The sequence below is a fragment of the Mus caroli genome, unplaced genomic scaffold (genome assembly GCF_978045245.1).
Source record: "Mus caroli unplaced genomic scaffold, Mus_caroli_1 scaffold_10, whole genome shotgun sequence".
NCBI lineage: Eukaryota > Metazoa > Chordata > Mammalia > Rodentia > Muridae > Mus > Mus caroli.
In genome coordinates, this window is record NW_028227265.1 from 18441393 (window position 1) to 18452500 (window position 11108).

At 43.3% G+C, this 11108-nt stretch overlaps 1 protein-coding gene across 3 annotated transcripts in view; it reads left to right on the forward strand.

The window, feature by feature from the left end:
• The first annotated feature begins 387 nt into the window (after window positions 1-387).
• The window catches only part of Ddx19b (DEAD-box helicase 19B), a 30148-nt gene continuing 19427 nt past the window's right edge, over window positions 388-11108 (forward strand). Inside the window, exons 1-5 of one of the 3 annotated variants that reach the window (XM_021169712.2) lie at window positions 388-495; window positions 7959-8007; window positions 9281-9334; window positions 10468-10603; window positions 10840-10932. In XM_021169712.2, coding sequence (XP_021025371.1) covers window positions 388-495; window positions 7959-8007; window positions 9281-9334; window positions 10468-10603; window positions 10840-10932 — 440 coding nt within the window. Of the gene's footprint in view, window positions 496-4362; window positions 4544-7958; window positions 8008-9280; window positions 9335-10467; window positions 10604-10839; window positions 10933-11108 lie in introns of those variants that run through there. The other 2 variants (XM_021169713.3, XM_085843574.1) reach the window with 2 other exon arrangements.

Consider the following 11108-nt stretch of genomic DNA (forward strand, 5'->3'; position numbering starts at 1 on the left):
CTCTGGCTGTCTTGGAACTCACTTTGTTGACCAGGCTGGCCTCAAATTCAGAAATCCGCCTGCCTCTGCCTCCCAAGTGCTGGGATTAAAGGCTTGTGCCACCACCGCCTGGCAGGATCAGCATTTCTTAAAATATAGACACTACTGCTGTGAAGGAATTTCTATTCATAGGTCAATTCAACAACAAATAACAAACTTGAAACTTCAAGTGACCGGGCGAAGGCATCTATGGGTCTTTGGTGAGAACATGCTCAGTGCGCATGCGTAAGCAAGAGCCATTCAGTGCCCCTCTTATGATTGGCTGGGAGGAGCCAATTTCAAAGACTCAGCCAATGGAGCTTCGGCTTGGTTTGGATTGTGAGTGGCCGTTGGGGACGCCTAACCGCCATGTTGCGCAGCGATGGCCGGAGCTGCTGGCCGGGTCGAGGTCGAGCCCGAGCCCGAGCCCAAGCACAAGCCCAAGCGTGGAATCCACTTTCCCTGCCCCTGACTGGTGTGAGTATCTGTGCGGGTAGCTTTCCTTCCGTACCTTTAGACGATTTTCTCGCTGCTAGAAAGAAGGCAGGGGAATAAATGAACGAGTAAAAGCTAAGGAGACTTGATTAACCATCAGCAGGCACCGAGCCCCAGGCCTTTGAGACGTCCCAGAACCCAAATGACTGCCTACCATGAGTTAGCAAACAGGCTGGCCTCGGCAACACGGGAAATAAATACAGGAGACTGAACTAAAGTGCCTAATTGGTCTTTCCTCACACACCACTTTGGACACCACGTTCTTTCTCCTTTGACGTCCTCAGCTATGTTGGGGGGTTGACTCTTGAGAGTCCAGATTTTTTTGTTTGCTTGTTTGTTTGTTTGTTTTTGAAACAGGGTTCTCAGTAACAGCGCTGCCTGGCCTGGAACTTGCTCAGCAAACTAGGCTGGCCTCGAACTCGAGATCCACCTGCCTCTCTCCCAAGTGCTGGGATTAATTAAAGGCGTGCGCCACTGTGCCCAGCTTAGATTTTTTTGTTTTGTTTTGTTTTGCTTTTTTTGTTTTTTTGGTTTTTTTCAAGACAGGGTTTCTCTGTGTAGTCCTGGCTGTCCTGGAACTCACTCTGTAAACCAGGCTGGCCTCGAACTCAGAAATCCACCTGCCTCTGCCTCCTGAGTGCTGGGATTAAAGGTGTGCGCCACCACGCCCGGCTTTTTTTTTTTTTTTTTGAAATAGAAATAACACACTAAACTTCATTCGGGATAGCTGTTCCTCCTGTGATGGTTACAGAGGCTGCTTCTGGTATTCTTTGTTGGTGCTCTGAACAATCTCACTAGCCCTTGGCTAGCCTTCAACTCAGAATATAGCCAACAATAATCTTGAACTGGATCTTTCTGCTTTCACCTTCCAAATGCAAATATTACAGGGAAAACCGCCTGCCTTGCCTTGGAGAGGGCTTCAACTGAAATTCCCTGTTTATGTTTGAGTTACTAGACATTCAGGGTCTGGAATAGTCTGCTAGGCAAGAGTGCCACTTTCAGTTCCACGTTTTATTTCTTGATTCTCGTGGTAGAAGCCTAGCGGTGTGTGTGTGTGAATGTGTATGGGGGTGGACTGACTGACTTTTTTTTTTAAAGATTTATTTATTTATTATATGTAAGTACGCTGTAGCTGTCTTCAGACACTCCAGAAGAGGGTGTCAGATCTCGTTCAGATGGTTCTGAGCCACCATGTGGTTGCTGGGATTTGAACTCGGGACCTTTGGAAGAGCAGTCAGTGCTCTTAACCGCTGAGCCATCTCTCCAGCCCCTGACTGACTTTTAAATTACTTTTTGGCAATTTCATAAAGGGTCTTAGCAATGTGGTCACACACTCTTTAACCCCCTTTCCATCCCCTAGACACTGAGGTATTTGTTAAATGTTATTTCCTTTGTTGTTTATCTGAAGTAAGATTTGTTGTTTTTTTTCTGGGGGGAGGCCGTTGAGACAGGGTCTCACTGTTTATTATAGTCTTGTGTGGTATGGAACTATGTCAACCCGGCTGGCCTCAGACTCATAGCGATCCGATCCACCTCCTTCTGCTTCCTGGGTGCTGGGCTTATTTATAATGGCTCACTTTACCACACTGAGGTGTGTTTTGTTTTGGTTTTGGTTTCCTTTTTAACCTGGTAGCGAAGGTATGTTGCAGGGAATAATAAATGAAGTCACCGGCCCATGCTATCCTCAGCTACTCTAAAGCCCTGGGGACCCTGTTGCATCCCATTCCCAGCCATACACCCCACTGTGGTCAGCGATTCCAAATCCCAGCAACCCAGTAAAACCAAAACTCTAGAGGCTTGTAATTTATGTCAGATTTATATCAGTAAATTCTCACCCCACAAAAACGTCCATGCAGTTTACTCAGAACCAATTGATATTGATATAAATTGCCCACCTAGATAAGACAAACTGTCCTGTAATTATCCATCTTTTATAAGATATTCATAGTTACCTGTGGCTATTTAAAGCCACATGGAATCTAGTCTCTCTTCCTCTATCTTCTTCCTCTCCTCCTGTCCCTGTCTTGGTCTCTGAAACTCTTAACTCCACCTCCCTTTGCCCTGTCCAATCACAGGCTTCTTGTATTCATATTTAAATTAATCGGGGGAGGGGATTCTGATACTTTGGTGTACACTTTTAATCCCTAAGCACTTAGGAGGCAGAGGCAAGTGGATCTCTGTGAGTTGGAGGCCAGCCTGGTCTACAGATCCAGGACAAAGGTCCTGTCGTTCACCAGCTCTTATTCTCCTGCTTTCAGCCTATCACTGGGGTTACAGGTTTCACCACCAAGCTATCTATCTATCTATCTATCTATCTATCTATCTATCTACCTATCTATTTATTTTCGAGATTCTGAGTCAAAAGAGCACATGGAAATTAACTTCCGAGGATAAAATGAAATTGCAGATGGTGGTGATGGTTCATGCTTGCAATCCCAGCATTTTGTCGGCCGAGGCAGGCAGATCACTGTGAGTTAGATAAACCCCTCATAAATAGTCCCTGTTAGTTGAGTTTCTGATAACTTTAATACTGTATACACACCTATGTGAGTTTGTTTTGTTTTTGTGGAACAAGTAGAACCTATTCTACTCTATTGCATCTTGTGTAACTTAATGTTTCACTTCAATAAAATCTGTTTGAAATTTTATTTATAATCTTCTGTAGTCCTGAAAAATACAAAATAACCTAATTGTTTGTTAGTTGCTTTTCCTTGGGGTTTCTTCTAACTTGAAATATGATCATGGCCTCCTGGCTGGCTCCTGACTCCACCCCACCCTTACCTATCCACCATTTCTTGAGGTTAATTTATTATCATGGGGTATTAGTAAAATGTTTTCATAGTTCCAGGAAGATGCTCAGTTTCTTTCTATGGAGTACACAGGATAAAGACGTATTTAATCCTGGTTAGGGGGAAGCAGGTAGTTCCTTCTGCCTTTATTTTACTATTCTAAAACTAGAGCTATTTCCTTCTTTTTAAAATTCCCAAAATGAAGGCTGGAGAGATGGAGCAGAGATTAAGAGCATTTGTTGCTCTTGCATAGTACCTGGGTTCTATTCCAAGCAGCCACATTGTAACCATCTGTAACCCCACTCCCAGGGTATGCAACTCTTCTGACTAGGTACCAGGCACACATGTGGGGCACTTAGACATGCAAGCAAGGCACTCATACACATAAAATTAAATGACTAAATTCTTAAAGTATTCATCCAAAAGTAATTAAATAAAATGCCAATGACACTACCTTTACATAGGAGAGGAGAGATGGCTATCTGAAGAAAGCATAGATAACTCCAGAGGTCATATATTTTGTTATTAAACTGCTCTTACCATTTCCTTCAGGAACTGAATTGATTGAACAAACCGCTTGCTCTTTCTGGTCTCTGATAACTCTACCAAGAATTTTCCTTGGCACCTTCCTTTGGTGTTTCAAAACTCAATTTGGGGCGTATCATTGAGCACCTGTTTGTTTCACGGGACTGATTGCCAATGCTTAGACATCTTATTAAATTGAAAAGAACAGATACTATTTTGACCTTAGCTAAGAGTCTGGTAAGGCACGTTTACACTGAGGCATTTTAAATATCCTGAAAAGGTAAAACACTTGCTTATGTATTCTGGCTGTAATAGTTATACCAGGGCCATCTATGCCACCATGCTGATTGTAAATGTGACTTTCCGCCTTCGGTCCAAGAGCATTTAATGCTGGCTACCTCAGTTGGGTTGTAGGGCGATCTGCAGCGAAGGGTGATGGGTGGGAACCCGAAGAGGACCAGGGTGGCGCTGAATCCCCGGACCTTAGGGGCGCGGGGCTGACGCGGACTCTGACGACACCGCGGCGCGCCGTTTCCGGTCTGAGCTTTAGTGAATGATTTCCCCCGGGGCGGTGCTGGACCTCTCTGCCACCCACCTGAGTCCACGGTCGCACCGCCCAAGCGGGCAAGCCTGCCAGCGCTGCCCCGGCACCGCGGACCATGGCCACGGATTCTTGGGCCCTAGCAGTAGACGAACAGGAAGCCGCAGCGGAGTCAGTGAGTTGTCACCAACCGCTGGAGGCCAGTGCCAGTCAGGATATCTGCCCCTTGGAAGGACAGATCTTAGGTTGCTTGGAACTGGGTGGAGGACCCTGGCGGCATGGGCCCTGAAACCAGAGCTGGCTTTAATTGCCCAAGCCCTTCCTACCACCTTGTGTAAACTCAAGTTGGATGCTTGGTTGTCCATAGTGCTCAGCCACCTGCTTGTCTTCCTGGAATCAGGGCTGATATTCGATTGCACTCACAAACTCGGATGGTAATCTGTAGCTTGGGCTTTGAGTTTCCTGGGCTCAGGGAGGTTGTCTTACTCATATTTATTTGTATGACTACTCCAACTTGGTTACCTCTAGCTTGGTTATTGGTAGTGAATGACTGATGGGGCCTGTCAGTAAATCTTTTGGTTGGCTTAACTGGTTTTCTGAACCAGATACATAGTAGCAAGATTAGAGTTAAATATGGAATTATATATGTCTTGAATTTTCCAAGAATTAGGACCTGGTTCTTTTTTTTTTTTAACTTTGAAAAAATAAAGGTTTGAGCCTGTTACTGTGGTGTGGCACCTCTCATCCTATCTCTTGGAGACTTAAGACAGGAGGGCTGACTCAAGTACGAGGCTAACCTGGGCTGCATAGTGATCTTGCTGGAAAAAAAAATATATATATATATATCAAATACAATAAAGAATTAATTCTCCGTTTGGCTCAAAGCCTTTATTATATATAGGGTTTAAAAAGATTTATAGATTTATTTTATGTATATAAGTATCCTGTGGCTGTACAGATGGTTGTGAGCCTTCATGTGGTTGTTGGGAATTGTATTTAGGATCTCTTCTCACTCTGGTTGGCCCCGCTGATTCCGGCCCAAAGATTTATTTTTTATTATACATAAGTACGCTGTAGCTGTCTTTAGAAGCACCAGAGGGAGAGTGTCAGATCTCATTACAGGTGATTGTGAGCCACCATGTGGTTGCTGGGATTTGAACTCAGAACGGAAGATCAGTCAGTGCTCTTACCCGCTGAGTCATCTTGTCCACTCCATTGTATATAGTTTAAAGAGAAATAGTATTTTTGGCTTTGTGCATTGAGGGATTATTTATTTATTTATTTATGTTTTTCGAGACAGGGTTTCTCTGTGTAGCCCTGGCTGTCCTGGAACTCACTCTGTAGACCAGGCTGGCCTCGAACTCAGAAATCCGCCTGCCTCTGTCTCCCAAGTGCTGGAATTAAAGGTGTGCCCGGCATAAAAACTGTTTATGTCATAACCTTTAGTCTCATTCAAACTGATGGGCCATTCCAAGGTTAGAGTCCATTTTCTGAGAGGAAGGGGAAACAGCAGATTTGCTTTCAATCTCATTCAGGGATTCTTTCTTTCTCTTGTGTTAAATATCCTTCCTTTCTCTAGACACAAGGTCTCATGTATCCCAAGCTACATGGCCCACACCTGTACCTCCCTGCACTGGGACTGAAGGTGTGTGCTACCACACCTGGCTCAGTACTTAGTAGCACTGTCTGTTTGTCTACCTGTATCTCTCTCTCTTAATCATTTTATTCCGTTTGCATTTTAAGTGATATCCCCCCTTCCCAGTTTTCCCTTCACAAATCTCCCCATCCCATTCTCTGTCTTCCCTGCTCTCCTTTGCCTCTATGAGGGTGCTCCTCCACCCATTCACCCACTCCTGCCTCACCCCTCTAGCATCCCCCTATGCTGGGTCTTCAAGTCTCCACAGGACCAAGGGGCTCCCCTTCCGTTGATGTCAGATAAGGCATCCTCTGCTACATATGTATCTGGAGTCTGGTTTAGTCTCTGGGAGCTCTGGGTGGTCTGGTTAGTCGATACTGTTCTTCCTATGGGGTTGCAATCCCCTTCAGCTCCTTCAGTCCTTCCCCAGTGGCTCTCCCTCTTTTTTTTTTTTTTTTTTTTTGTTTGTTTGTTTGTTTTTCGAGACAGGGTTTCTCTGTGTAGCCCTGGCTGTCCTGGAACTCACTCTGCAGACCAGGCTGGCCTCGAACTCAGAAATCTGCCTGCCTCTGCCTCCTGGGTGCTGGGATTAAAGGCGTGCGCCACCATGCCTGGCAGTGGCTCTCTTTTTAAGATGAGTACTAGAATTAGACCGTGTTCCTGGTAGGATACTGGGGAGTGCTTTAGCAATGGCCTCAGTGTGTGGATAGCTGCTATACCGCACAGTGTACTGGAGGCTTGCACTTACTGCCAGTTAACGTTCTTGATCCCAGAATGAATGAAGTCTTTTTACATGTTTGTGATATCCTTTCTGCTAATCCCTCTGCTAATTTCCTTTGTCTACTCTCTCCCATATGTTTCCTTTTGTTGCTCGGGAACACTAAAGCAAACAGACTATTGGTTTTATTTTAGTTTCCATGAAGACAAATGGGGTTCCTCCATCTGCAGCTAGCCACCCATTCAACAACTTTTTTCTTTCCTGCTTCCTAACATTAATCCCCTTGTCTTTGTTTTTGGACTTAGAGACTGAGACATAGAGAACCTGTCTGTGGTTTAAGAACTAACCATCTCTTGTAATGATTTTGCATTCTTTTCACCCTTTCCCAGATGTTAGCTGAGTCTTCACTTAGTATTTGATGATTAGTCTAACTGCTTTGTGCTAGATGCAGACATAGAAGTAGTCCCTGCCATGGTTACATTCTCATGGGCAGGCATAAATCATACCAGTATATATCTAAATTTATACTGTTAGACAAAATCCTGGTAATTCTTGCCTTGAAACATTTCTCTGATCGGTTTCTTCTTTTTTAGCCACACCTCAGCCTGGTGTGGGCAATTTTGGTTATGCCCGGTGTTGGAATACTCCAAGATGTGCCCAGTTAAACTGTCCAACTGCAACCCAAGGCAGCTTGCACGTGAGACTGCATGGAGTTGTGGTCTGGTTGGACTTAGCCGGACATAACTAGCCAGACGTAACTCTCTGCCCTTGATCCTGCTGGCCACTGTTGGCTGTCTAAAGGAGACTGCGGTTGTCCAATCTTCACATTTCTTTCCTTTCAGGACATAAGAAAGTGACAGCTCTGAAGAAATCCCACTAAGAAGGTCTTTGTAAATCAAAATATTAAGAACACTTACAAATTATAATTCTGTCTAGAAATTGTAATTAGGAAATCTGAGTTTGGGACTCCTATGTAGTTTTGTTGGTTTTTTTGTTTTGTTTTGTTTTTTTCTTTTCTTTTCTTTCCTACTACTGCTTTTAGGGGAAATTTTGTTATTCTCTTTCACTCATTTGGAAGCAAAAGGAACCCAGCAGAGCAACGTAATGAGTCGTTTTACTGAGTGCACCTAGGGCGTTGGTCTTGAGAGTAGCTCTTCCCCTCTAGTTAGGGAGGCTCTGTTAGTTCAAAGGCTTTTCTGTGACTTTCCTGACATTTTCCATTCCCCCCACATTTAGTTGAGCAACTTGCATCTTAAGGAGGAGAAAATCAAACCAGATGCCAATGGTGAGTAGCGAAAGTTAGTTTATGAACAAATGTAAGTTTCCTTTGGTATTTCTACATTGACAGAGCAACTGCCTGGTTAGTTAGTGCATTACACTAGACAAAGGACTAGTGAGTACTGATAATTATTTGACTTGGGTATCAATAAACTAGGTTGTTTAGTTTAAAATATTTAATAGAAGCCGGGCGGTGGTGGCGCACGCCTTTAATCCCAGCACTCGGGAAGCAGAGACAGGCGGATTTCTGGGTTCGAGGCGAGTCTGGTCTACAAAGTGAGTTTCAGGACAGCCAGGGCTATACAGAAAAACCCTGTCTCGAAAAAAAACAAAAAAACAAAACCAAAAAATGTTTAATAGAATGAGAGTACCTAGCTAGCATGTAATTATTTAATTTGTTACTTAACCATAGGACTATGTTGACAGAGATGATTTTTTAAAAACTGTTTTTCATCTTCAGTTTGGGGTAAGATGCATAAAGTTTGAGCACCTTGTCAGTTTTCATGTTCTAAATATCATCCTGAATTTATATCTGTTAAAATGTGTAAGATGAGGGCTGGAGAGATGGCTCAGCGGTTAAGAGCACTGACTGCTCTTGTCCTGAGTTCAATTCCCAGCAACCACATAGTGGCTCACAACCATCTGTCCGATGCCCTCTTCTGGTGTGTCTGAAGACAGCTATCCTGTACTCACATACAGTAAATAAATACATCTTTAAAAAAAAGTGTAAGGTAGAGGAGTGCAGCTTTGCCTTAGTGGTAAGTGCTTACCCTTGCTACACAAACAGAACCAGCAAAATCCATCAGTCAAGTACAGAGCAATGCTAATTACCTCATTCTGAAAACACTTAATCTTGTGGATATTTTTACAGAATTATAATGTTGCTTGAGTATATATTTCTATTAGTCAATAATTTACTACATAGAATTTTTATGGCATTGTGTTCACATTGACACAATTGTAGATGCTTTATTGAGCACAAAGATGTTTTCTAATGAATGCAATTGTAGTTCTCATTCTGTATCATTTCAGAAATGTCACTACTGTGTCAGGAGTATGTAATTGTTTTTAAACCAGGGTAAGGGGGTCTGGAAATACCCACAGATAGGCAGTGTCTCGAAGCTTTATGTAGAGAGAATAAAGTAGTTTTAGAAGTGGCTTGGTTCCCTCATTTGTTTTCTTGCAAAAATTGGATGATTTCCCCCTAGAATTAGAGTTGTCGCGGTTGCTAGATATGGGATGAAGTGTTGAATGACATCTCTACTTTGTATCTAATCAAGGTGCTGTTGTTAAGACCAATGCAAACACAGAGAAGACAGAGGAAGATGAGAAAGGTAACAGTGTTCAAGTTATAAATGAGGTTCCATGTTCTAGGGAAAAGGACATAGAGGCCTTATTTGTTCACTTATTTATTAAGGTTTTTTTTCAGACAAGACTATGTATCTCTTGCTGGCCTACAAATCTATGCAGTTGAGTTAGCCTTGAACTTATGGTAGTTTTCTTTCTTCTATCCTGAGTGCTGGTATTGATGGCCTGGGCCACATGTCGGGGTGGGGATGTGTGAAAGGGGTGGGGATGGCTCTGTGTGTGTGTGTGTGTGTGTGGTGGGGTGTATGGTGGGGTGTATGGATGTGTGAGTATTGGTGAGAGTAGAGGTTTTTGGGGTGGGGTGTGGGGGTAGGGATGGGTGTGGATGTTTAGATGTTTGGGTCTGTGGGTTTGGGTGTGTGGGTGTGGGAGTATGGATTTGGGTATGGGGTGTGTGGTATGTGGGTTGGGGTATAGGTGTGTGTGGGTGTATGAATATGTGGGCATGGGTGTAGACCAGAGATTAACTACAGCTATCTTCTTCAGTCACTTCCCACCTCTTTGCTTTTGAGACAGTGTCTAACTATGTAGTCCTCTGTGGCTTAGAACTTACTATGCACTGGCTGGAAATCATAGATCTGCCTACCTCTGCCTCTGTCTTCTTAGTGCTGAGATTCAAGGCCAATCCTACCACGCCTGGCCTTTCCACCTTATTTTTTGAGATAGTCTCTCATTGAACTTGGAGCTCACTAATTGAGCAGACTGCTGGCGAGCAAGCAGGTCCTGAGGATCCTCTTGTCTGTTTGCCAGTGTGAAGCTTTACTGTTAGACTCAACTGGGGTGACATTGAATAGAGAAATTATCCATTTTTTTATTATATTTTAATATCAAACTTGGTGTATTAGGAACTCTAATACGTGTATATGTTATTACTTAAAATATCTGGTCAATTCATGGACTTTTTTTTTTTTTTTTTTGAGACAGGGTTTCTCTGTGTAGCCCTGGCTGTCCTGGAACTCACTCTGTCTCTGTAGATGACCTCAAACTCACAAAAGATCCACCTGCTCTGCCTTTCAAGTGCTGGGGTTAATGGCATGTGCCATCATCCCTGGCAAATTCATGAACTTTTAAAAACTCTTGTGTTCTCTCTTCCTGACAGAGGACAGAGCTGCTCAGTCTTTACTCAACAAGCTGATCAGAAGCAATCTTGTGGATAACACCAACCAAGTGGAAGTCCTGCAGAGGGACCCAAGCTCCCCGCTCTACTCAGTGAAGTCCTTTGAAGAGCTTCGCCTGTGAGTAGTGACTTACTTATATTCAGACAGAGATCATGGCCTGGCTACACATTTTTCATACAGCGTTATGTTTACCTACACAATAGGTATACACACACACACACACACACAATAGGTTAATAATATGCATGTAGCTGCTTTGAGTGTTATGTAAAGACTTTAGTGTTTAGGTGTTCTCAGCTACATCCTGTGTGTTCTTCAGTCTCAGTGACTTTTATTTTTAATGCCTTTTCCAGGAAACCCCAGCTTCTCCAGGGAGTCTATGCTATGGGTTTCAACCGCCCTTCCAAAATACAGGAAAATGCATTGCCTTTGATGCTTGCTGAACCGTATGTAACTCAATATAACTACATCTGTCATTTACTATTCTAATATGTTTTTTAAAAATTTAAGCCTATTCATGCCTATAATCTCAGATATTTAGGAAGCTGAGTCAGGAGAATGAAAAGTTGAAGGTCTGCTCAAGCTATAAATTGAAGTCAAGGCCAGCCTCATCAACTTTAAA